Source organism: Aspergillus aculeatinus (assembly GCF_003184765.1).
Source record: "Aspergillus aculeatinus CBS 121060 unplaced genomic scaffold BO66scaffold_58, whole genome shotgun sequence".
Taxonomy (NCBI): domain Eukaryota; kingdom Fungi; phylum Ascomycota; class Eurotiomycetes; order Eurotiales; family Aspergillaceae; genus Aspergillus; species Aspergillus aculeatinus.
Genome location: NW_020291527.1, coordinates 166827 through 191711, shown reverse-complemented (window position 1 = coordinate 191711; position 24885 = coordinate 166827). Strand labels below are relative to the sequence as shown.

Below are 24885 nucleotides of genomic sequence, written 5' to 3'. Positions count from 1 at the left end.
ATAGCAAACTAAGATCCCAGTATTTGGTTCATGATTTGTCGCCGGATTTTGATTGTAAGGCGCCCTGACAGGGAGGACTAGGTCACTTCTAAATCCGATTTATACATCTATACGTGGTATTTACGGTAATCTAGGTACTGCTGGGCCGACTTCGGGGAGCTGGTACCGTACCATAGGCGGTAGGTAATTTAGGATGATCACAGGTTTGTGGCTGGTGATGCCGTCATGTCATGTGCCTGTTCCTTCTCTTTTCCTTGCCTGCCTTGCCTAAATCTGGAGAGGGAGACTCGCTGATGGTTGGGAAAAGACCTTTGAATATATATGGGGATTCGATGCACTTTTCTTCTGGCGTCATGTCGATTCTCTTCGGTTCTATCGCTCACCTCTCATACTATCACGCACAGCCACCGTCCTCTTCTCCCTTCCTTGGGTGGAGACTGAGCTCGAGCTCTCTCCAGTAAAATACCACCCGAAACACGGTAATTCATCGCGTGCAACTCCGTCGATCCAGAACTTCTTTCCGCAATCTTCAAGGCTTGAAGAAAGCCGACCAACTGCCCGACTGACGACCGCACCCTGCTGAACGACCCTTTCCTTTCCCAACGCTGCAACTCTCGTATGGGCTTGAGTGCCTCAAGCTCTCCTTCGCCCCCCTTGTCGGTGTTGCTGTCATGGACAGGCGCCGTCGTGATGATTCGCCTTCCGGTCTATCAGATATTGTCGAACAGGATGGTCTTCTAGGAACCGGCATCACGGTAGTGTTCTCTTGACGTTGTTGGCGGCAGAACAGATCAATACTGACATGGCACTCTATCCGTGGATCAGACTCGTCATATTGAGGCCTTTGGACGGAAAGTCACATCGACTGCTGGGCATTTGATGGGACCGACTTCCGAATCTTCCAACGGCGGCCACTACCACAACGCCATGGTTGACATCCAGCGCGAGCTGCGGCGCCCTGCCGCTCAGCGCAATGTGTTCTCCCTGACCCAAACCACACCTACCGATTTGGTCCGCTCTAAACTGTCTACATCCGAGATCCAATCGCGAGCCATCTCCTCCCTTCCTGATGAGCTTCTCATGAACATACCTGAGGACAGCAGCTCCTACTCGCTCTTCCAAGGATTTCAAGCCTCCCAAGATGATATTGAATATCAAAAGGCCCACCGCCGGCGCTCGTCCAAGAGCAAGAAGCTATTGAAGGATGGGGAAACGCACGCCGCTTTACCTTCCGCGCCCACCGACTTGAGAAAGGAACGAGATATACTCAGCCGCAGGATGGACCTGATGGGTGTTCGCAAGAATATGTGCAGCTCGGAGATACATGAGATAGACAATAAGATCGCAAACTTGCACAACATGCGCAAGATTGTTCTAGACCGGTTAGCCAGCCTAGAGATGGAGGAAGCCGAACTGGAGCATGAATGTGAGCAGGAATTAGGGTTACCATATGCGATCTGGGCCAGCGGCTGACCAAAGCTTAGTGACGGAGGTTGATAATAAGTTGGAAGATATTGAACAAGACGAAGCAGCTCACGCGCAGGCTCAGGCCCCGGCAACCCCAAAGTCATCAGCAGCAAACGATGACTCGACCATCTCGGAAGACCCGGCAATGGATGCATCCTTCATGTCTGAGTCTATATACCAAAAGATTCCTTCCCCTAAGAGCGTCAAACAGAAATCAATAAGTAAGTCTCTCCCTCTACTATGCCGCTGGGGAACACTGGCTGACAAAACAGGGAAACGCTCGATGCCGATTTTACATGAACATTTCAGCCCGGGTTCGGAGATCAAAGAAATGACGGCTCATTCCGACATGGTCACTGCGATTGATTTCGACTATCCATTTGGTACTATGATCACCGCGGCGCTGGATGACACCGTGCGCGTTTGGGATCTCAATGTTGGCCGTTGCATTGGATTCCTGGAAGGGCATAATGCTTCGGTGCGCTGTCTTCAGATTGAGGACAACATTGTTGCCACGGGCTCGATGGATGCATCTGTCAAATTATGGGATTTGAGTCGCGCCCGAACGATGACCACTCGCGACAATCGCATTACCCGCCGCGATGATGGAGACGAAGAAACCATCCCAGCCGACGACGCTTCGGTGGCATCCCATTCCACCACGCTGGAGGACTGCTTCGTCTACTCATTGGACGCTCATGTCGACGAAATTACCGCGCTTCACTTCAAGGGCGACACGCTGATTTCCGGGTCAGCCGACAAGACACTGCGACAGTGGGATCTGGTCAAAGGGCGTTGTGTGCAAACGCTCGATGTATTGTGGGCGGCCGCGCAGGCGTCGTCGCTGGGAGGAGATTCGCAATGGCGCCCCTCAGGGCGCCTGCCGGACGCATCGGCGGACTTTGTCGGGGCTGTCCAGTGTTTCGACGCCGCTTTAGCCTGCGGTACGGCAGACGGTATGGTCCGTCTTTGGGATCTGCGCAGTGGGCAGGTTCATCGTAGCCTGGTGGGCCACACTGGCCCTGTGACTTGCCTACAATTCGACGATGTGCATCTAGTCACTGGAAGTCAAGACCGCAGTATCAGGGTATGTTATTTTGTTTCTGGACTTGGTTGCTTGGGTGCTAATTGCCTTCAGATATGGGATCTCCGAATGGGATCGATCTATGATGCCTACGCCTATGACAAGCCCATTACCAGCATGATGTTCGATACCAAGCGGATTGTTGCGGCTGCAGGAGAGAACGTTGTGAAGGTCTACGACAAAGCCGATGGCCACCACTGGGATTGCGGCGCCGGAGTCGGCGCTGATGAACAGGGCCCATCGCCTGCAACAGTCGAGCGAGTGCGACTGAAGGATGGCTTCCTAGTTGAAGGCCGCAAAGACGGTATCGTTGCGGCGTGGACATGCTGAGATGACTCTACATTTCTATGACATGCAAAACCCTGCCACGCACATGCTAGCATTCGGATGGTTTTGTGTTTTGTGACTGCTTTGAATGCCTCAGCGACTGTATATTATCTTTACGTTTGGCCCAACATAGAAAGGAACCATGGCGTCTTACGGTAGGATCATCCGTTGTAAACTAGTTTCTGACTGATACATGATGCCCTTCTCGTGGCCACTCCACTACCCGGTGCTTAAAATTCCTCTTTGTTCATATTCGAAACACGCTTCCTCAATGCCATATATAAAAATAGCTGAGCAAATAAAGAACGTAGCTTGGGTTTCACGGACACTATGGTTGTGATGAAGCAACAAAGAGAAGAATCACCACCACCATATGGCGTGGGTGGTTTGGTGCTTAGGACCAAGGAACATTGCCACTCTTGCACTGCTACGTCTGCTGTAAGGTTACAAGTCGATCCTCTTTGCAACCGATAAGTACATACTGGAAATAGTATCGAATAGTTTGCTCGTGGTCATGATATTCGTTCTGTATACTCGGTGCACTGTAAAGCGCGGACACCGTGGTAACAACCATTCCCGAACAGGCAATTAAATGTGTACTACCTTCGTATCTGTAATATTAACATCCCTCCTCTATTCCACTTGGTCCAGTTCCCTTCCTCATCGTTGCTCCAACATCTCCTTCGCATCCTTCTTCTATAACGGCACATTTCCAGCCAATTCTGACTTGCGTTACGCGTCTTTTTCATGCGCAAATCATTCCATACCCCACTGAATCATATAGGTGCCGCCAACCCCGCAGCAACAGACGTTTGAACTGTGAAACCGGCGCGTCCTACTGCCTCCGTCGTCTCTGGCCCTTCTTCTCGGATGAGGACAGAACGATCTCCTTGAGGCTGTCAGGACAAGCCTACTAATCGCTTTCTTTGTGTCGCATGGCAACTCAAAATCTACTTCGATTATATTCAACATAGGTTGTCTCCGAACAAAGGACTCTTTTGTCACTTTGTTCTCACCCACCTTCCTCCGAACCATCTCTCGGGCTTCATTAAGTCGCCCTCGCCGCATCTTCTCAAGCCCAACTCGCATCGTTCACCTTGTGCAGACTTATGACTCAAACCTTCCCTCGGCAAAGATTCCTATCTGTGCTTTGAAATTACTTCTTGTCTTTCCCCTTTCCGGTTCTCGTCGAGGCTGCCTGCGCATTCGTCAACATTTCTTCCGAGGTTGCGGAGAGTTGCATTCAACACGGAATCTACGGGGTGAGTAGAGCGACGCTCTCACTTCTTCGGACCTAATCTCCCACACGGGTTCAACCCAAACCCAGTGCACTTCCAGGGAGGAAGCTAATCCTGAATATTAAGAACACAGACATTTCGATACGGTCTTTCGAGATAAATCAAAATGCCTCCCAGACGCGGTACCGTCAGGCAGAACGGGTCAACCCCTCGCGCTGAGGGCGCTCTTTCATACTTTCAACACCAATTGATGTCGGACAGTCGAACACAAGCCTTGCCCAACCTTCCTACTAGACAATCATTTGCATATGGCTCGGCTGAAACGCCGCTCCTTCCTCGGCAGCTGGTCCTCAACCCTCACATGGATTTGGTTGAAATGGCCGGCCAGATCGAGAAGGGTATCGAGGATGCGAAAGACCGGGAGCAAAAGGAAAGTGCGTCGACTGCGGATCGTAGTCGCCGACGAAGATCCTCGTCGGCTAATGTGTCACCAATACGAAGAACACGCCGCGAGCCAACTCCTGACCAAACGCAGCTGCTCGAATCACTCCGCGATGCGACAAGATCCCCCAGTCCTATCAATGGCTACCACCCAAACGATCAATCTACTGCAACTCCTACCCCTCCGATTCCGCATACTATATCGACAACCTCAAGCCCCGCACTGGACCCTGTCCCAGAATCTCGATATCCCCATGTACCTGCTGATAAGCTATACCCGTCGCCTTTGTTGCGCTCGGGAGTTCCAGCGCATGACGAGCCGCCATTGAGCAGCTCGTCTGGACTTGACAATGAGTCCGTGATTTCATACTCGATCGAGCGAGATATTCATGATGACGACTTGCGGCGGACATTGTCCGATGGCAAGAATATAACTGCCCCTCCTCGCCGGGTCTCTGGAATGGCATTCGTCAAAGATGTGTCGACTATTCATGAAGAGGAGGAACCGGACTCAAGACTTTCTCAGTACAAATCATCACCATTAAAATCACCTCCTGTGAAGCCCCTTCACCCGCTGAAATCGGTGGTAGCCCAGAAGGCGCCTTCTCCGGAGAGGTCACCGTCACCGTCAAAGTCGGCTTCACCTCCGAAATCACCATCACTAGATAGATCGTCATCGCCTTGGAGGTCTCTCTCACTTTCAAAGTCACCTTCACCTGAAAAGTCACCTTCGCCTCTTCGACATTCATCTCCTCAGAGAGCACCATCGAAGGCCCCGTCGCTCAAAAGGTCGCCGCTACCCCAGAAGGCACCAACGCCTAAAAAGTCGTCGCTCCCACCAAAGGTACCAACGCCCGCGAAGTCGCCTTCTCTCTCGCCAGTGTTTGAGGAAGGTGCGTTGGAAACTACACCGGAGCCCGAATGGGAACCACAACCAGAGTTCCTTAGAGAGGACTCCCCTGTCACCCAACCGTCAGCCCCTACCAAAAATGACATTCCTCACTTTCACACGGACGGGGCATCTGCTAGGGAGCAGCCAGCGCTCATCCGGCCGTCGCTTTTCAATGAATGGCCTGATATCGGACATTCTACGCGTGAGAAACTATCCGCTGTTGGTCGAATCATTGCGCTGTTGGCACTGGCGATAATGGTCCTGACTAGTTCTAACTACCTGGGCGGAATGATTCCATTCGGTCAACCTCGGTATTATAGACCATTGAACGGAACAGGCCTAGATGCGATCAGCAGTCTCAGCGCACAGATGTCCAAACTAGGTTCACAAGTATCAACTCTATCGAGGGACATCAAAACAGTCAAAGCCGACATTCGAGCACAGCCGACAAAAGGTGTATCCACTGGGACACTTCTTGGCACGTACATTCCGAAAACTAATTTTCTAGCTGTACCACTTGGGATTATAATTGACCCGCACAAAACGAGTCCAACTGTGACGCAGCAGATCGGTTTCAGGAGAAAATTGTCTTACTTCCTGGAAGAAAATTTTCGCCGCCCGCAACCCCCGTTGTCCGTCGCGACAGCGTGGGAAGATATTGGAGACTGCTGGTGCAGCGTCCTGCGCGACGGGATGACACAAGTTGGTGTTCTTCTTGGCTACCGAATCGTCCCTGAAGAAATTGTTGTCGAGCACGTCCCCAAAGCAGCGGCGCTGAACCCTGGACTTGCTCCCCGAGACATGGAGCTCTGGGTCCGATTCCGCCGTGTTAAGAACGACACCTTGGTTTATCCTGAACAGTCGTGGGGTGAATACCTCAAGGCCCAAGCCAAACTGACGCCTCGCCCCAATAATCCTGCCGGGCAGGACGACTTGTTCAATGATGAGCGTTTCGTCTTACATGAGCCCGTAATGCATGCACTCAAGCTGGCCTATCCCGGCGAATCGGAAGAAGCCTACTGGGGCCAGTATGATGAGCGGCTCGGACCAGCTTTCTATCGTGTTGGAAGATGGACTTATGACATCAACTCGGACCAGCATGCGCAACGTTTCATCCTTGATGCTGTGATTGATGACCCAGAGATCCGCGTGGACAAGGTCGTTATACGTGCGAAGAACAATTGGGGGGCCGATAACACATGTATTTATCGGGTGAAGTTGTTCGGCAAGAAGTAGTCCACTATGCTACTTTCTACCTTTTTCTTCTTGTCTCCTTCCCGTTACTGGTACTTCCACCTCTCTTCTTCCTTCTGTGACATTTTAACGTCATATGTCTCCATTCCTGCAGGCGTTCTCTTTCAATATGCATGGACACGACCAATAGACTGAGGCGCATTTGGGACAGAATCAGCTGGGGTCCTGATTTTTGAGTTTATGTTTTCTTTGATAAGGTGCAAATGGCGTCATTCTTCCTTTTCTTTCGAGCTCAGGGTTGGTCGATTCCAAGCGAGCTGTTTGCAGTAGATACCATCCGGCGAAGTCATGCATATCATTTGAACTGATTGTTGTTGTTCTTACATAGCCACTTACCAGTTGATTTTCTTTCAAATCAAGAGACCAGTATGCTAGTATTTTTTCGACTATATGCAAGATAATCTTCCGCTCAAAGTCATTCTCAGTGTCGATCACTTGTCTTGCTAGGTTATTTACCGAAAGTGCAAGCTGTTCCCGACAAACTCCTTACTATCCGAAAGTACAGCGTATCTCAACCAGCAGGACTGGTTTTGAAATGGGTCCTACGTCCCGCTGCAGCCACGCAATATTGTGACTCTAGGACAGTGACAACACGGGACATGAGAGAGTATGTGAGGGTAAGGCTAGTGGAGCTACTGCCTATCGGCTTCCATCTCGATCTCTCGATCCTTCATTTCCGGGGTTTAAGCTATCATCTCTTTTAGATACTACCTAGCTCTCGATCCTCGGGAGTTTTAGTTTGCGTCCTCGTCTCGTCTACATGCCCGCGCCAAGTAACAGACATATTGGGGATCTGCCATGCCTGTGCCTTTTAATTTGCTCTCGACAATCTAGCTCGTCTGGCCGACATGGGCAAGGCTCGGGGGACAGGTCTAGTTGGAGGGGTTGTTGCTGCATCGCGGTACATCCCTTGCTTCTGGCTTCTCAGAGGATCTGGAGGATGAGATGGACGGCCGACCTCGTCGCTGCCTGCCTTGAGCAACGTATCACTTGGGTTATACCTGGCAGTGACTGAGATCTACGCTTTGATATCAAGAAAATAAGGTTAACGAGGTTACACGGCTCGTGTAGGCCGTCCATCTAGTCAGTCCTTCCGAGATCTCTAGAAGGGTCTTATATTCTGGCGGCACCACCACTGTCTGCGATGTCTGGAAATCACCAACATCATTCTCCTCCGACGCAGCATCTACAATCGAGCATGTGCGGCGCTTCCAAAGCATCATCCGGCAGGCACGAACACCGCTTCCGTGAAGCTTGTCCGCCGCCCGACGAGACGTCTGTTCTGCTCCCGAGCGCTCCCACCGCATGCCCCTCCCACGAGCAGGACGGACGGTATGTCCTCCCGACCTTCCTCGGCGAGGTCTTCCAACTGGCGAGAGACTCCATCCCCGTGATCCTTGCCTACGCTCTCCAGAACAGCCTGCAGGCGACCTCGATCCTAATCGTGGGACGCACGTCGCCCGAGGATCTCGCCACGGCGGCTTTCTCGTTCATGTTCGCCGCGGTCACCGGGTGGATGATCGCGCTCGGGGGCACGACGGCGCTGGACACGCTGGCGTCGTCGGCGTTCACCGCGAGCGCGAACAAACACGATCTGGGGGTCCTGTTGCAGCGCGGGTTCCTCGTGCTCGGCCTGTTCTACCTCCCGGTTGCGGGGCTGTGGGCTTGCGCAGAGCCCGTCTTTCTCCTGCTGGGGCAGCAGCCCCAGCTGTCGAGGGATAGTGCCCGGTTCTTGACTTGCTTGATTCCCGGGGGGCTGGGGTATATATACTTTGAGTTGATGAAGAAGTATCTTCAGGCGCAAGGTCGTGTGGAACTCTTGTTGTTACGTACAAAGGAATATGGAGGTTAACCTATTCGAGTAGGCTTGATGCGTCCGGGAACCTATGTCTTGTTGATCACGGTGCCGTGCAATCTCTGCCTCAACCTTTTCTGCTCTTCCACGCTTCGTCTGGGGCTGCTGGGCGCCCCGATCGCCACGGGCGTCTCGTACTGGGTGTCTTTCGGGCTGCTGGCCCTGTATACCCGCTACGTTGCGGGGGCCGAATGCTGGGGCGGCTTGTCGCGCGAAGCCCTCCGCAACCTGGGGACGTTTGCGCGCTTGGCCCTCCTGGGAGTCGTGCAGGTGGGCACGGAGTGGTGGGCTTTCGAGATTGTGGCCCTGGCCGCTGGTCGACTCGGGACTATTCCCCTGGCCGCGCAAAGTGTCATCATGACCGCGGACCAGATCCTCAACACCATCCCCTTCGGGGTCGGTGTCGCCGCCTCTGCGCGGATCGGGAATCGGTTGGGCTCGCGAGATGCCGCGGGAGCGTCCCGGGCAGCCAACGCAGCCGCTTGTCTGAGCATGGTGCTGGGAGGGATGGTGCTGGTGATGCTGATGGGCACTCGTCACGACTTCGCCAAGATTGCCAACTCCGATGCACGGGTGGTGGCGCTTACGGCCGACGTCCTGCCGTGGGTGGCGCTGTTTCAGATCGCAGATGGTCTGAATGGGAGCTGTGGGGGCAGTCTTCGGGGCATGGGGCGACAGCATGTGGGCGCGTTGGTCAATCTGGTCAGCTATTATGGTGGTGCGCTACCATTGGGGATCTGGTTGGCCTTCCATGGCTGGGGGATTCAGGGTCTCTGGGTTGGGCAGTGCGTTGCTCTGTATCTGGTTGGCGCGCTGGAGTGGACGATTGTGGCTCTGAGTGACTGGGACAGGGAGGTCGATAAGGCATTCCTGCGGGTTGATGCTGATAAACAGGGAGACTGTCAGGGAGTTGCTGAGGGTATTGCTGTGGGTGTGTGATCTGACTGGAGATGCATTTCGATGAGGTATGAGGTTGGGCTCCTATCCTGCTATTTTTGAGGAGAAGTTCAAGATCAGCTTGCCTAAATTTCTAATTCGAGGTTTGAGTACTTGAGAACCATCAAATCCTTCCATAGAAAGCATCATCGAGGTTGCCAACAAACCAGAAGGGCCCGATGTCGAGGAGGATTGTAGAGGCAGAGCCAAGTTCGAACAATTACTCGTGCATGAGACGAATGCAGGACGGATCTGGACTGGAGGCAAACTTTGTTCTCATTTCAGATGCGGTATGATCTCTTTAGTCTTGAGCTTGGGTGTAGGCAAATCAACATTTAGGTACTCAGACTATGAGAAGAAGTGTATGTTTGGGTCGGGTCGACGAGGATGTAGGCCCGGGCCCATATGACGAGCTTCCTCTTCCGGCCGCCTTCCACACTCTCCAAGTTTACTTACTATATCATTCCGTCCCAGGCTCCAGTAATCCCACCACTACAGACTGCAGTCTCTTTCCAGTAGATAATCTACATTCGCGAAAGGATGTACACCTCCACTTCGACATGTCGTTTCTACGGTACATAGAACGAACAAGCGGGTGACCCACCCCATAATGCGGATAGCAATGTATCACATCGCCCCCTTGCATACAAGGGCAAAACGCCACATATGACGACAATAGATAAGATGGGAGATCATCCACTGCTGGATCGGAAGAGGTCAGGTCAGGTCCAGGTCCAGGCTCAGCGAACGCCCCGACGACGATCGCAGGAGTATTTTCTTTTTGTCATGAATGACAGGCAGATCCGATCTGACGATGTGGCTGCATACTTCACTTCCTAGACTTTTTGCGCGATCAGTCCAACGGTCAATAGTCGCAAGGTGCAGGATTGGGCGAGAGGGTGTTGTATCTTTGCCTCTGGCTGCTCCCCGCAAGGTTCTCACTCGTAGGCTCTGAGGTTCACATGTTATGCATCCTTGCATGGAGTTTATCTTTAGAGACCTGGGTGAAAGGGAGATTGGGCCCGCCCTTGCTGCCGGTCGTCCCGTCCGCGGTGGATGGTTGACGTGCGCAGGGAGGCTGCGGATTCGCGGGAAGGGAGTATAATACTTTTTTGGGGGTGGATGGGATCTATAGGTCGAGATGTATCCTTGCAGGTTGGATCGGTCGGGAGGAGGCTAAGTTCGATATGTGTAGTTGAACTGTTTGAGAGGTGAGGGTCTAGATCTCGGATGATGGGGATATTTGGGTTTGTATGGAGTGCTGTAACCGGTCGGCCTGTGCGACAGGCGTATAGGCCGGTTGCCAGCCTGTGACTTTGTTGTAGTTCATGTTGGTGGTATGTGAGCGTTCGTCGGCGTTGTCAATGGATCGGCTACTAGATAGAGGTGGAGTTGGCACTGTTGCTGAAACGCAAGCGCCACCCCGGTCTGGAGCCCAGGCTGGCAGGAACCCATGGAACATACCCATCTCACTGACACGTGTGGATATGCTCCCTCCCTCTCCAGATCCGGAGACAATCTTTTCCCGTAGTGATTTTCTGGGCCATTGCCGGACTGGTCGAAGATCGGCCGGCTGGGCAGATAAAGAGGAGGGTCGCGGAGAAGGTTCAGGGGGGGCAAGTCAAACTCAAGCGAGATTTGGACAGCACTAAGGTAGATAGCCGGGGGCTGTCACTAATTGCTGCGAATGGAAATGTGCCAAAGAACATGCATTTGTCGGTGATTCTCTATCAAAAATAAGCAATTTCGAGATATGTCTGGGCCACGGCTATGGGAGGAGAAATGCAAAGCGGATCTTGCGAAGGCTTGGTTCGCCTTGGTTGGGCTGAGGCTGGGGTCACTCATCAGTATTTGCCCCCCCCCACCCCCCTTCAAGCTCGCAATATCTGAAAAGGTGCCCGTGCTGATAACCTGGCAGGGCTTGAGGGGCTTAACGGTCAACGGTTGGATCGAAGTGGTCCTAATTTTGGATCAAGGGTCGCCTTTTCGTCTTCTCGGTTCCTTGGTTCCTTGATTCTATCTCGACTCGTACGAGTAATTTGTTCTTGTTGTTGGGAATTGTGCATTTGAACAGGAGTCTCTTCCCGTCCAGCTATCCAGCTATCATACGCGTGACATTTCCACAGATTAATTACCTCCTTTCTCTGCCAAAGTGACTTATCTAATTAATTTAATCCTGCTTATGAATCCCTAACAGTCCCCTAATAATTGTTTCAATATTGCGACTGAGTTGGGTTTCTAAGAGCAGAGGATATTTGGTCATGCAACCAGGGGTTATCTAGCCAGTCATCGATCGCAGAGAGAACAGAATAGATTACTACTTGGTCGATACATAAGTGGGGGAGGAACTAATGCAACCCCCATGATCCATGCTCCAGTTCGCCTTTCCACGTTCGACTGTTTCTCGAATTGAGTCGGGGTTTCGACTCGGTGGGCCATACCCTGGTCAATCAATGTGGATTGCTATCATTGAGCCGTCGCAATCAATTCTCACCTAATAGGCGACTGGCATCCCGCGCGGCTGCAGCCAAGTTTGACCACTATGTCCCATCTAGGACGAAGGACTCAAAAGGTAATTAAGAGAGACTTTCAAGGCTTGTAAGTTCATTTTGCTAAGATGACGCCGACGATGCCGCAATCCACTGGGCCTGTTCATGGACTTCATTGACTGCCTAGCCTCATAGCCGCGGCTAACCTACTGTCCCACTTGCCGGTTGACAGCTTTGCTCCAATCAGGCATGGATGGTCCCTCGTTGTGCTTCATCATGGCACCATATGTAATGGAGAGACTGACCCGCAGCCGTAGAGCAGCGGCCTTCAGATGCGCCAGTCGACGTCAAGCGTCTTCCTTTACATGACTAGAGTGTATGTGCGTGCTGGGCGGCCATGCCCGTGCAATTTTAATTCGGCCTAGATAGGCACAGGAGCCTCTAGTCGGCCGTCGCTCTTCATTTCTGCTTGATTAGTGGCTGGCCGTGGGTTGCGCGTAAGAAACAAAACAAATCTGCTGTCAGTACCCGGTTGCCGTGTGGTTCCTGAGTTCGCAGGGCCAGCGTGTTTCAGCATCCAGTGGACTCCAGTAGTTTATTCTTAGAGTCGAAGTTTGACACTGGACTGACATGGTGTGACAGGAGCATGCAGGTTGTCGATAGCGAGATTGGATAAGGTTGTTTACACTGGCAGCTGAACTGGCTTCTAAGGTGTCTTCCCGTCCATGCTTTTCCTTGCGTCGAGCAATCATGGTTCTGCTTGAGCGCAGAAAGAGAAAGTCAGTGATCTGTGTCGGTCTGTCTCCGTGTGCGTCGAAAATTGGGGGGTGTACGTGGAAGGCAGCGATGGTCGTCGTACTTTCATCGCATTCTAAAACCTGAAACATCAAGCAAGACCGGAACAAGAACGATTGGGTCGGACACATTCAAAGGCTCCATCGCAACTCACAGTTATCCATCTGTTAAGACCGGGCTGTCGGGTGCCTGGATGGATTTCCATCCGCCGCGAACCGTGGAACTGCGGTTGCCGGCAATCCGGCACATGTAAAAGTATTGATTGTAATGGATGGATTGGGAAGAGTCTCTGGACTGGTCTGAACTATCCCGGGAAAAAAAAGAGTATGTGAGATGTGCTTTGTACTGTACTTGCACTGTCGACATCATCAACGTTGGCATGATAGATTGATAAACCGAAGCGATAGACCGATAGACACCTGCAAAAATGAAGATAGTCCCGAGTTTCCCAATGTTCTGGACCTCGATTGGTGTGGGTTTGTCTCCCCCTGGCCTCGTAACTTTAGAGCTAGTACCCATGGAGTGTTGAGCGACCGTACCTGACGAAAAAAAAAAGGTCCGAGTGCATTAATGCCATCACCATCATTAACTTATCATCATCATCGTTCATTCAGCAGGTTACAACAGCAACAACAGCAACAACAACAATAACAACTTGACGGGTATCCAACATTCCAAAGGGGGGAAGAGGTCAGAATTTCATCAGTCATCGAGTTTTCGATCTGTTTTCTCATTCTTCTCCGGCTTCCTCTTCTCTCTTCTCTCTATTTTTACCTTTGTCTCTTTTCTAGACTGTTTCAACATCAATCATGGTTCACGGTTCATGAAAATGAACCCTCTGAGTTAGTATACCCAGTAGTGTACTACTAACCTCCTTTTTGAATTTAGTGACGATTCCTGACTCTTTACCCTTCGCGCACTCCACTTTCTTACTCGGTCCAACCCCCCTCCTCCCCTCCCTCACACTCCCAGTCTCCAGTCTCTAGGCTCCGTCCTCCCCAGCCCCAATTCGCTTCAACCTTGATGCCACCAATTAACTTTACCGGTCATTCAGGAGTGTTTCCGCTCCGAGTGTTGCTACATCTTTTCCTTCCTGGGTGTCCTTTGGCACCCTAGGAGTTTGCCTTCTTCTTCTTCTTCTTCCTCTTCTTCTTCACTGCAGCTTCAAACCTGTCACTCCTTGTCTCCCCTCCTTCTTCTTCTTCTTCTCCTCCTCCCTCCTACTCTTCCACCCCCCCTCCCTCCACCCTCCCGCAAAAGCAGTCTGCTTCTTTCGGAACAGCCACACTATATGCGCTCGGGCTGGAAATAGTGACCGCAATCATTCCTTTGCATTTGTTTGTTCCCTCACTTCCTTTATTCCTACTGCAGCCCACCCCCAGTTGGAATTGGCTGTCTCATTTTTCCCTCCTACCGCCAATTGAGATTTTCTGACTGTGTATATCCCGTGAAAAAGGTATTTGTTGTTGCAGCAGTCTTGCAAAGAGAGGACTTGTTAATGTCGCAGATTGTCGCCGGCCGCCAACTCACGCGATTCCTCTCCGAAGTAATAATTAATTACCCCCCCCAGACCTCAACAACCAGCGAATCACCGCCGATGACGCTTCTGTCCGTTCCATGACCGACCAGTAACACTTTCTCACACACCCTCGATTTGTCTGCCCGACCGACCACATTAACGTCCTCTTACAAAGGCCATGACGGGCACGCCGCCAGGTTCGCCGTCAAGTGCGCCCCAACGAGCATTTGGCACCATCATGCGTACTCAAAGAAGCAACAGTCGCCTCAGTACTAGCAGTAAACATGGTGGAGGAAGTCGAGCTTCGGATGAAGATGGAAAAACGGCCGTCAAAGTTGGTGCGTTCATCTGCCCTCCCTTATGCAGCTTATGGGTCTGTTGGCCGAGCTGTGATCGCTGTGGCATATCGCAATGATCGCATCCAAGCAGCGAACTCCAGGATGCGTTTCCGCCCTTGTGTTCTGCATGCTGACGCGAATATAGCCGTCCGTGTTCGACCTGCTTTAAAACCAGACGACCCCAACTATGAACTGGTTCCACAACGCTTCCAGCGGCCCATGGTTCATGTCATCAACCCGACTAGTCTTGCAGTAGATGTTCCTCAGGGCCGCAAGCTCTTCGTTTTCGATCGCGTGTTCTCCGAGGCGGTTGATCAGGACGGGATCTGGGAATATCTAAGCGACAGTGTGACTTCTTTCTTGCAGGGTTACAATGTCTCCATCCTGGCATACGGACAGTCGGGCGCGGGAAAGTCTTACACCATGGGAACCTCGGGACCTACTGAACAACACGACCCGAAATCCATGGGTGAGTATCACATGCTTTGGCAATGTACGGTGCGGTGAATACTGACATGTTCAGGAATCATTCCTCGTGCCGCGCAACTTCTTTTCGAGAAACTAGACGGCCCGCCCAAGCATAATCGTCACAGTTCATCCGGTCTTCGCACTCCAGCTCGTTACTCGGTCGGATCCACTTCTAGTTTTGGGAAAGCGAGCGTCGAGAAGAATTGGCAGCTTAAGGCCTCTTATGTTGAGGTAAGAGCCTCAGTCATCCTACCAGTAGTTGAGCCGCCCCCCACTGACTTGCTCAGATCTATAATGAACAATTGAGAGATTTGCTCCTTCCTGACAATACGCCCTTCAGTGATCGCAGCGCGGTCACTATCCGTGAGGATACCAAAGGCCGGATTATCCTCACTGGTTTACACCAGGTGAATATCAATTCGGTGGAAGATTTGATGGGCGCCTTGAGCTTCGGATCCTCGATTCGACAGACTGACTCGACTGCCATCAATGCAAAATCCTCGCGTTCGCACGCCGTATTCAGCTTGAATCTGGTCCAGCGGAAATCTTCGAACGGAATCGTGTCACCTAAAGACAAACGAATGTCCATGCCGGTAGATATGACACCTGGATCGGATCACACCATCACAGTTGATAGCAAGCTTCACTTTGTTGATCTGGCAGGAAGTGAGAGGTTGAAGAACACCGGAGCATCGGGTGAACGGGCTAGGGAAGGTATCTCGATCAATGCCGGGCTTGCTGCACTCGGCAAAGTTATCTCTCAGCTTTCGTCTCGCCAAGCGGGCTCACACGTTTCTTACCGCGATTCAAAACTTACCCGGCTGCTCCAGGACTCGCTCGGTGGAAATGCTTATACATACATGATTGCCTGCGTGACTCCCCCAGAATTCCACCTGAGTGAAACGCTCAACACCGTTCAGTACGCGCAGCGAGCTAGAGCAATTCAGAGCAAACCGCGCATCCAACAGGTCAACGATGATTCTGACAAGCATGCGGTTATTGAGCGACTGAAGGCGGAGGTGGCATTTTTGCGTCAACAGTTACGTAATGCAGAAGAGGCGGACCGGCGAAGCGTCGCCCCAGCTGAACGAACGGAGCGCCAGAATGAGAGGGAAATTGAACTTCAAAATCATCTGCTGGATGTTCAAGAGAGCTACAATGCGCTCAGCCAACGTCATGCCAAGCTTATCTCAGAGCTGGCCCGGGATTCTGAAAGGGGCGCTGAAACAGATCCAAACGACATTGCTGGTGTTGTCGGCAAAAGCTCAGTGGAGAGACTCAAGAGATCTCAATCATTTGCAGAGTCTATTGAGCAGGTTGTTCTCGAATACGAGAAAACTATACAAAGCCTTGAAACCTCTTTGTCGAACACCCGGTCTTCTCTCTCCACGACGGAAAGCACTCTCCTTGAACGCGAGACTAAATGTGCATATGTCGAGACTGTTAACTCACAGTTACAGTCCCGCATTCAGAAACTTTTAGATCGTGAGGGTAGCACGGAAGCGTATCTGCACGAACTGGAATCAAAGCTCGATGGACAATCGTCTGGCGAAGAGAAGCAGGAGGCCATGGTGTCAGAGTTGCGCAAAGAACTCAGCCGTGCTCGTGAAAGTGAAGCCAACTGTGAGGAATACATTTCCACTCTGGAAGAGCGCTTGGCTGAGGCGGATCAAGACATGGAGCTGATGCAGAGAGAGCTGGAGCGACTCGAGCACGTCGTCGAGCGCCAGAGAAGCTTAGGGAAGCTAGATAACCTTCTTTATGAGCTCGATCATGTTCAACAAAACGGCACTCAGAAGGAGGACGAGCTCAGTGACGAGTTTGAGCACGTTTCCAGTGTTCCTACCAAGGGCGCCTACAACCCTCGCTTGCGCGCAACTTCGCTTGATGTATTGACTGAAGCTGCCGAGACCGCTATTCCGGAATCCGATGAAGGACTGAGCGAATCAGTGCCTACACTTGCGGACGAGACTCAAGTCGATGCGCAGTCGGTCGCTGAAGAAGACGAGCGCGACTTGAAGACCTTAGAAAATGCAACAAACCACCTTCAACCTGAAGCTGCGGATACGCAAAGCCGGTCTCCCAGCCCTACTCAGTCGAAGGTTGTTGCCGACAAACTTGAAACGGTAACACAAGAGCTTTTCGACTTGCGCTTGCAGCACGAGACCACTCTTAATGACTATGAATTACTCGAGTCTAAGTACGAGGCTGCCATGAAGGCCCTTGCTGAGCTTCAACAGGATGCTGCAGATGAAGCACGCCATCCCGGATCGGACCTACGGAACCTTCTATCACCCACTGCGTCTTCACGTCCGGTATCTTTTTTAGACGATGCGAAGATCCCCGAGTCGAAAGTTGGAACACAACGTTCCTTCTCGCAATCACTCTCATCGGAGTTATCCTTGGCCGGGGAGCCTGCTGCTTCGCACGAACCATCTAATACAAACGAGCAATTGACTGAGCAGGAGGTCCCAAACAGCGCTCGTATCTCTGAGGTCGATGAAGCCAGAGCTCAGGAGGTTGAGCAGATGCGTCGTCTGCTCTCTGAGCACCAAGAAGGTGTTAGCATCATGACGCAGAAGTATGCACAGCTGCAGGCTGAACATGAACAAACACTCAGCCTCATTGACACTCTCAAGGCCGAACTGCAGAAACCCAAGTCGTCATCGCCGCCAACAACACCGGGCTTCAAGTCCCCTGTGATCCGACGTAAGACAAGCCAGAGCCTGATTGGCAGTGTTGATCGTGCACAGAGATCTCTGGCCGCGCTACGTAACATTGCCTCTGAGGAATTCGAGTCTCGTCCTGATACCATGCAAAACTTTGAGGTCCACCTCGATTCTGCTATGCACGAACTGTATAATCGCATGGAGCGTATCCAGGCGCTCGAAGCTGAAAATCAGAGTGTCAAGAAGGAGATGGAAATGAAGTCCACGATCATCAGCGGACTCACTCGAGAGAGATCTAGCTTACAGGGCGGTGCATCTCAGGTGGACATGGGTCTCGTGTCTCAGCTGCGTGATCAGGTTGTTCAACAAGAGAATATTATCACTGAAATGAGAGAAGCGCACGAGGCTAGGGAGAAGTTGCTGCTGTCTGAAATTGAAGAGCTCAAGGGTCTCCTCAAAACTCAAGAAGAAGCCGCTAAGGCTTACGATGCCGGTGCCGAGGAACAAGATCGGAAGATCAATTCCTTGAACGGCGAACTCTTCGAGTGGAAGAACAAACATCAAAATGCTGTTCAATCTCTGCAGTCATCGGAAGAGCAGCTTAGTGCAACTTTAGCAGAGCTTGATACTGCTCTGGCTTCTTTGGACGCAATGCGTACCGAACAAGCTGCTGCAGGTGAAGCATCCGCTTCCAAAGAGGCTGCTGCAAGAGAGCTGGAAAGCGAAAGAGCGCAACAAGAAGAAACTGTCAGTAAGCTAAAACGCGTTATCGAGGAACACCAATCTACAGCTACCATCAACCTTGAGAAGATCGCGTCGCTAGAGAAATCATATGGTGAAGCCCAGCAGCAGTTGACAGACCTCCAGACCGCTAAAGATAACGATGGCAATGAGGCAGAGATGCATCAGTCCCGCATGGCTGAATTGGAGAAAGAAATTGAGACCCACAGATCACTCTCTGAGACTTACAAGAAGGATCTTGAGTCTCTGCACGAGACTCACAGACGAGAGAAAGAGGAGTTGGAGTCTCGCGCAAGAGCCGCCATGCAGGCTGAGTATGAGACACGTTTCACGGATATGAACGCCGACCATGAGCAAGCCATGGAAAAACTGAGATCTGAGATCATGGCATCACGCGACGAATTGACGACCTTGATGCAATCGGTTTCGCGATTGTTGAACTCCGATGTTACGGCTGACAACCTCGCGGACCAGATTCAGGATGTTTTGATGCAAAAGCAGCACTTCTCTGACAAATACGCGGAGCTTATGGATTCGAATAATGATTTGCGCAAGCAATTAGACGACAAGAGCAGCGAAGCTGGCCGTCTCGACGAGCTTACTCGAACTAACGCGGCTAAAGACGCCAAGGTAAATGAGCTTGCTCTGCTGGTGGCCACTTTGGAGGATACTCTTCTGCAGAAGGAAGAACAGGTGAAGAAAAAGGAGGCGCTTCTTGCAGAAGTTCAAGAAGAAAAGGAGCGGAGTGTCCGTCTTGTTGAGGAGCTCGAGGAGCAGATCACAAACAGCTTCGATCAACACAACAACCGCCTTTCCGTGATCCAACAAGAGCGCGACCAAGCTCTGGAGGATGCCAAGGTCAAGATTGCTACTTACGAGACGGAGATTGAAACTTACCGTTTGCGGATTGAGCAACTTGAGCTGCAACTCAAGAATCACGATAGCTCTCACGATCGCAGCAGCTCGATCACATCTAACCTTCGCAAGAGCTCCTCGGCAGCCTCCCTTCCTTCTCCACCTCCAGCAATTCCTCTGCCACCACTTCCCAACATCGCAGCCGCAACCAACGGAACTGGCAGTATCTCTCCGCCAAGCTCGCGGCATACCAGCAAAGAGTTGGTCAGCACGCAAATTGTTGAAGACCAAGAGGCGCGCATTCGTACCATTGAGAAACACTTGAACGCCGAAAAACAACTTACGGCCACGTTGGAAGAAGCTCTTGGCGATCTAGAAGCCCAGAGTAACAAGGTCAAGACCGATTGCGACAATTGGAAGAAGAAGGCCTGGCAACTGGAGGAGGAGCTCACGACTTTGCGTAAGGAGCGCACCTCACAGCGTCTTTCTCTTCAAGCTGTTGAGGAGGAGAGAAACGCTCGGCGGGAGGCGGAAGCCGCCAGAGCGCAGCTTGAAGAGCGCATGAATGCGCTCAACAAGAAGAAAAAGAAGAGCACGCTCAATTGCTTCTGAATAAAGTACTCATTTTTGTGGGAGGTTCTCTGTTTGCTTGCTTATCCTTATCCCTGCACCCCTGCCAGATACGAATTTAGCCTTCTACTGTACCATGATGAATTCCACGTCGACTCCCTCTGATTTTGGACATGGTCGATACTCTTTTCGCTTCCTCTCTGTGTATTCCACACCTCACTACTTTTGTGTTGTTCTTGCGCGGTATTCTTCTCTTTCATTCACCTTGTGTTTTATGAATTTCACCTTATGACCTTGACCTGTATGGCCTGTTATTGTACATTTCTCGACTACCCTGTCATTACACCTTACACATGCATCGAGTGAGCATGTTGGTTTAGTTGTCTAGCATAGCTGTTCATAGCGAAATGAGCTAGAAATTATAGATCTTGCGGTTCTGACTTCACCTTCTCGATCCACGTTAGCCTGCAAGGTGTACGTAAGTGCATGCATGGTTGAAATGGCCATGCAGCGAAATACACACTATTTCATCTGTGATATCACCGGCAACCGTTATCATCACATGACACAAGCTAATCAGCTTATCAACTGGCCCGATAGTGGCCGCGTGTACTCTTCTTCCCCTAACACCAAAGCTATACAAAGATTCTCCCTTCCCATTGCGCATGAAATGGCCCTTCTCTTCTCCGTTCCTTCTTAGCCAGCCAAAACTCTCCCTACTGGTAATTGCCCTTCCTGTAGGGCTCACCACGATTCCACAATGTCTTCCCCAAGCCCCCGCCTCCCTAAAATCACCATCATCCACCCGGACCTCGGCATAGGCGGCGCCGAACGTCTGATCCTCGACGTGGCCCTGGCCCTCCAGAACCGCGGCCACCGCGTCACGGTCTACACCTCCCACCGCGACAAGTCGCACTGCTTCGAGGAGGCCCGCGACGGGACCCTCGACGTGCGCGTCCGCGGCAACACGATCTTCCCCGCGCACCTCGGCGGCCGGTTCCACGTCCTCATGGCCATTGCGCGCCAGGTGCACTTGACTCTGTCGCTACTGGGGGAGGCTCTAGACGACGACCCCGACACGCAGGAAGTCGAGGAGGAGGAGATCTTCATCGTAGATCAAGTCCCCGCCTGCGTTCCGATCCTGAAGACTTGGGGTGCGACGAGGAGCAGGAGGAGGAGGGGGAGCGGAAGCAGCAGCAGCAGCAGCAGCAGCAAGCAACGCATTCTCTTCTACTGCCATTTTCCGGATCAGTTGCTCGCCTGGAGGGATGAGAGTGGCGGATTGTTGCGGGCGGTGAAGACGCTGTACCGGGCGCCGTTCGATTGGTTCGAGGGGTGGGCGATGAGTGCGGCGGATAAAGTCGTGGCCAATTCGCGGTTCACGAGGGGGGTGATTACGGGGGTCTTTGGGGCGGAGACGCTCGGGGAGTTGAGTGTTGTTTATCCTTGTGTGGACACCGCGGACAAGGGGGAGAAGGTTGGGGACAAGATGCAGGGAGAAGAAAGGTTGTGGGGTGGGAAGAAGATCTTGCTGAGTGTTAATCGGTTCGAGAGGAAGAAGGATATGGCGCTCGCGATCCGGGCGTATCATGGGCTGGGCGCGGAGAAGAGGCTGGAGACCAGGTTGGTTATTGCTGGTGAGTTCTGGGTTTCCTTTTTTTTTTTTGACTCTTACTGTTACTCGGCGAGGGGCGGTGGGCTAATGTGGAATGGGATTTGATGTAGGTGGTTACGATAACCGCGTTCAGGAGAATGTGCAGTACCATAAGGAGTTGGATCAGCTGGCGACGAGTCTGGGATTGCAGACTGCCACGGCGAGGACGGTCGTCTCGGCGCTCTCCGTCCCGGACTCGATCGACGTGCTCTTCTTGCTCTCAGTGCCCACGGCCTTCCGCGATACCCTCCTGCTGCAGTCCAAGCTGCTCCTCTACACGCCCGTCAACGAGCATTTCGGCATCGTGCCGGTCGAGGCCATGCGCGCGGGGGTCCCCGTCCTCGCGTCAAATACTGGTGGCCCCCGCGAGACGATTGTCGAGGGCGAGACCGGCTGGCTTCGCGATGCAAAGAACGACGCCGAGTGGACGGCGGTCATGGATAAGGTGCTCTACGAGATGGACCCAGCGGAGTTGGATCGCATGTCGGTTGTGGCTAAGAAACGGGTCGAGAGCGAGTTCTCGCTCACTGCGATGGGCGAGAAATTGGAGCAAGAGATCAACGACATGCTCCGCAAGGAAAGGCCGCCATTCAGTGGGTTCCAGCAGATCCTGGTGTTTCTGGCTATCCTGGGCGTTGTCTTTGCCGTCTTGGTTACCGTGCTTCTCAGGTTGCTTTGACTTTGACTTTGCTTTGCTAATCTAATACCCTTTTTGCAATGTACAGTATATTAGAATTTGTTTGCGCATTGGTCACATGGCCGATGCTTTTTCCCATATACTCCGTACTGGTAATGAATATAGATTCACGTGACTGCGCGCAGCGGACGTGACGTCGCGACACGTGCCGCCGGCCTTGGATCTCTTATCCTCCGCAATCGTCGTTGGCTGTTTCTCGCCCACTCTATCTCAGAACGCGACACAATGCCAGAGGTCATCAGTCTTCTCTCCTCGACGCCTCCTCCCCCTCTTCCTCCAGTAGACCGACACGAACTTTCCTCTGCAAGACGCGCCCACTCCACTCCGCCCGGCGCCGCATCCTTCGCCGACGACGTCGACCTCTCCGCTTTCACATGGGAGGACGATCTCGACCTTGACAACCCAGCCAAGCGTCGACGTCTGAGCCATGAAGCACTTCCTCCTCCTCCGCCTCCGCGATTCCGGCAGCCATCCCTCCCCAAGCCCAGGAACAATCTGTTCCTATTCTCCGACGAAGATGTGATCTTATCATCCGAAGGCCCGGGTCCAGGTCCAGGTCCATGTCCCGGTCCCGGCCCCGTCCCCAGCCCCACCCTTCCGAAACTCCCAGTCTGGAATGGAGAATCAGATCCGATTATCTTCACGTCATCTGCCCCAGAACCCAAGGACACTACTCTCGCTGCACAGAGACCTTCTCCCCGTACCACAGATGCTATCGCGATCGACGTCGATGATCACAATGATCACGAGCGATTGCCCACGGCTGGGTCACATAACCACCGAGAGAACATCGAGAACTTCAGCGACCAGATCCAATTCCCCGACATCAACGAGCTTCTCGAACGTCCGAGACCTCCACCGACGACTGGCGCATTCTCTAGTCGTACGGCGGCTCTACTCGCCAACCTCGAGCGACCACAAGGCGGCGATGCCACGGGAAGTACGTCCACCACAACGACAGCAAGCCGACGACGCAAGAAAGATCGAGCCGCGGAGGATATCATTGAAGACGACGACGAGATGGATGAGCCAGCCGCTACCGCCCGGGGCAAATCCCAGCGCAAAACCACCACCGCCACACGCACCAGCGCAGAGAAGGACGCCAAAGCCCGGGAACGGGAGGCGGCCAAGGCGCAACGCGAACAGGAGCGGCAGCGGGAGAAAGAGCGCAAGCAGAAACTCAAGGACGAGAAAGCCCGGGAGAAACAGCTTGCCGCCGACATCGCGGAGGTCAACAAGCTGAAAGTAACGAAGAAGGAGTCGACGCCGGAGATGCTGATCGACCTCGCCTCGACGTTCGAAGGGACAAGCGTCGGTAACCAGACGACGGAAGTCATGAAGCATCTCGGTGTGGAGCTATCATTCTTCGCCAGTGCGATCCCCAACGTCGCGAGATGGCGCCGCAAGGTCAAAGCGACCTACAACGAAGCCCTCGGGTACTGGGAACCCTGTGCGCCGCACGTCCGCGACGAGGACGAGCATGTGCTCTGTCTCGTGCCGGCGCAGGAGTTCGTCGACATGGTCTTGTCGTCGTCGTCGTCGTCGTCTGCCTCGCCAGAAACCGATACAACAACCCTAGAGCAACACATCCATACGCTGAAATCCGCCTACCCCAACCGCACCCCGATCTACCTGATTGAAGGCCTGACCATCTGGCTGCGCAAGAATAAAAACTCCCGCAACAAAGCCTACGTAGCCGCAGTCCGTCGCCAGTACGACGAGGCTGCAGCAGCAACAGCAGCAGCATCATCCACCGACCCGACCAACACAGCAACCACCCGCCGCACCCGCAAGAAATCCCAACAACCCACCAACAAACCCGAAACCACCCCGCCCATCGACGACGACACGATCGAAGACGCCCTCCTCGACCTCCAAGTCACCCACGCCTGCCTGATCCATCACACAGCCGCGCCCGCCGACTCGGCCGAGTGGATCAAGAACTTCACCGAGCACATCTCGACAGTCCCCTACCGGCGCGAGCGTATGGCCGTCAACGACTCGGCCTTCTGCATGGACGTCGGGCAGGTCAAACCCGGCGAGAACCGCTCCGACACCTTCGTCAAGATGCTGCAGGAGGTCAACCGCATCACCGCCAGTATGGCCTACGGCATCGCCGAGCGGTACCCGAGCGTGCTGGATCTGGTGCGCGGGATGCGTCGCGAGGGGCCCGGGCTGTTGGAGGATGTCAAGGTATGTTTTTTTCAGCCCTCTGTTTCCATGGTGTGGTGGATGGGGCTGTCTGTGGGAGTGTTGAGTCGGAGACCGAGGTTGAGGCTAATGTTCCCGGATGGTTTGCAGAAATCCGCGAATAAGAACGGCGCCCTTACGGATTCGCGCATTGGGCCCGCGGCGAGTCGGCGGTTGTATAAGGTGTTTATGGGGATGGAGCCTTCGTCTACGGATGTTTGAGACGGTGTCCAACTAGCCAGGTAGGGCTCGGTAGGGCTCGGTCGAGGGGGTGCCTTAGTAGTTGGGTGGTTTCCCTTTGTGGTGTACTGTACCCTCTAGACCAGGGTATTCTTAGTATTATTGTCAGATCTCCCTGTCTAGTTGGCGTGGCGTTTGCATGGACAATGAATGGTTCTTCCAATGA

General features: G+C 52.8%; 6 protein-coding genes across 6 annotated transcripts; all 6 read left to right on the top strand.

The window, feature by feature from the left end:
- The first annotated feature begins 281 nt into the window (after positions 1–281).
- mdv1 (WD repeat-containing protein) lies at positions 282–3136 on the top strand. The gene is made up of 5 exons (XM_025648161.1): positions 282–755; positions 826–1426; positions 1485–1688; positions 1740–2554; positions 2606–3136. Exons 1-5 carry the CDS (start codon positions 672–674, stop codon positions 2879–2881), a joined length of 1980 nt encoding a protein of 659 aa, XP_025499612.1. The 5' UTR covers positions 282–671; the 3' UTR covers positions 2882–3136.
- A 938-nt stretch (positions 3137–4074) lies between these two features.
- Positions 4075–6771, top strand: BO66DRAFT_197467 (uncharacterized protein). The gene is made up of 2 exons (XM_025642501.1): positions 4075–4140; positions 4243–6771. Exon 2 carries the CDS (start codon positions 4283–4285, stop codon positions 6683–6685), a length of 2403 nt encoding a protein of 800 aa, XP_025499611.1. The 5' UTR covers positions 4075–4140; positions 4243–4282; the 3' UTR covers positions 6686–6771.
- Positions 6772–7551: 780 nt separating this feature from the next.
- On the top strand, positions 7552–9497 carry BO66DRAFT_423308 (MATE family efflux transporter; the record flags this gene model as incomplete). Its single annotated transcript, XM_025650101.1, has 3 exons — positions 7552–7604; positions 7997–8508; positions 8569–9497. The coding sequence occupies 3 exons, from the start codon at positions 7552–7554 to the stop codon at positions 9495–9497; spliced, it is 1494 nt and encodes a 497-aa protein (XP_025499610.1).
- Positions 9498–14854: 5357 nt separating this feature from the next.
- BO66DRAFT_405286 (kinesin family protein) lies at positions 14855–19980 on the top strand (the record flags this gene model as incomplete). Its single annotated transcript, XM_025648967.1, has 3 exons — positions 14855–15104; positions 15159–15334; positions 15391–19980. The coding sequence occupies 3 exons, from the start codon at positions 14855–14857 to the stop codon at positions 19978–19980; spliced, it is 5016 nt and encodes a 1671-aa protein (XP_025499609.1).
- Positions 19981–20578: 598 nt separating this feature from the next.
- On the top strand, positions 20579–22338 carry BO66DRAFT_358386 (GDP-Man:Man(1)GlcNAc(2)-PP-dolichol alpha-1,3-mannosyltransferase). Its single transcript, XM_025644931.1, has 2 exons — positions 20579–21575; positions 21664–22338. The coding sequence occupies exons 1-2, from the start codon at positions 20699–20701 to the stop codon at positions 22269–22271; spliced, it is 1485 nt and encodes a 494-aa protein (XP_025499608.1). The 5' UTR covers positions 20579–20698; the 3' UTR covers positions 22272–22338.
- Positions 22339–22507: 169 nt separating this feature from the next.
- On the top strand, positions 22508–24860 carry BO66DRAFT_395181 (uncharacterized protein). Its single transcript, XM_025648160.1, has 2 exons — positions 22508–24482; positions 24591–24860. Exons 1-2 carry the CDS (start codon positions 22515–22517, stop codon positions 24699–24701), a joined length of 2079 nt encoding a protein of 692 aa, XP_025499607.1. The 5' UTR covers positions 22508–22514; the 3' UTR covers positions 24702–24860.
- Positions 24861–24885: the final 25 nt, after the last annotated feature.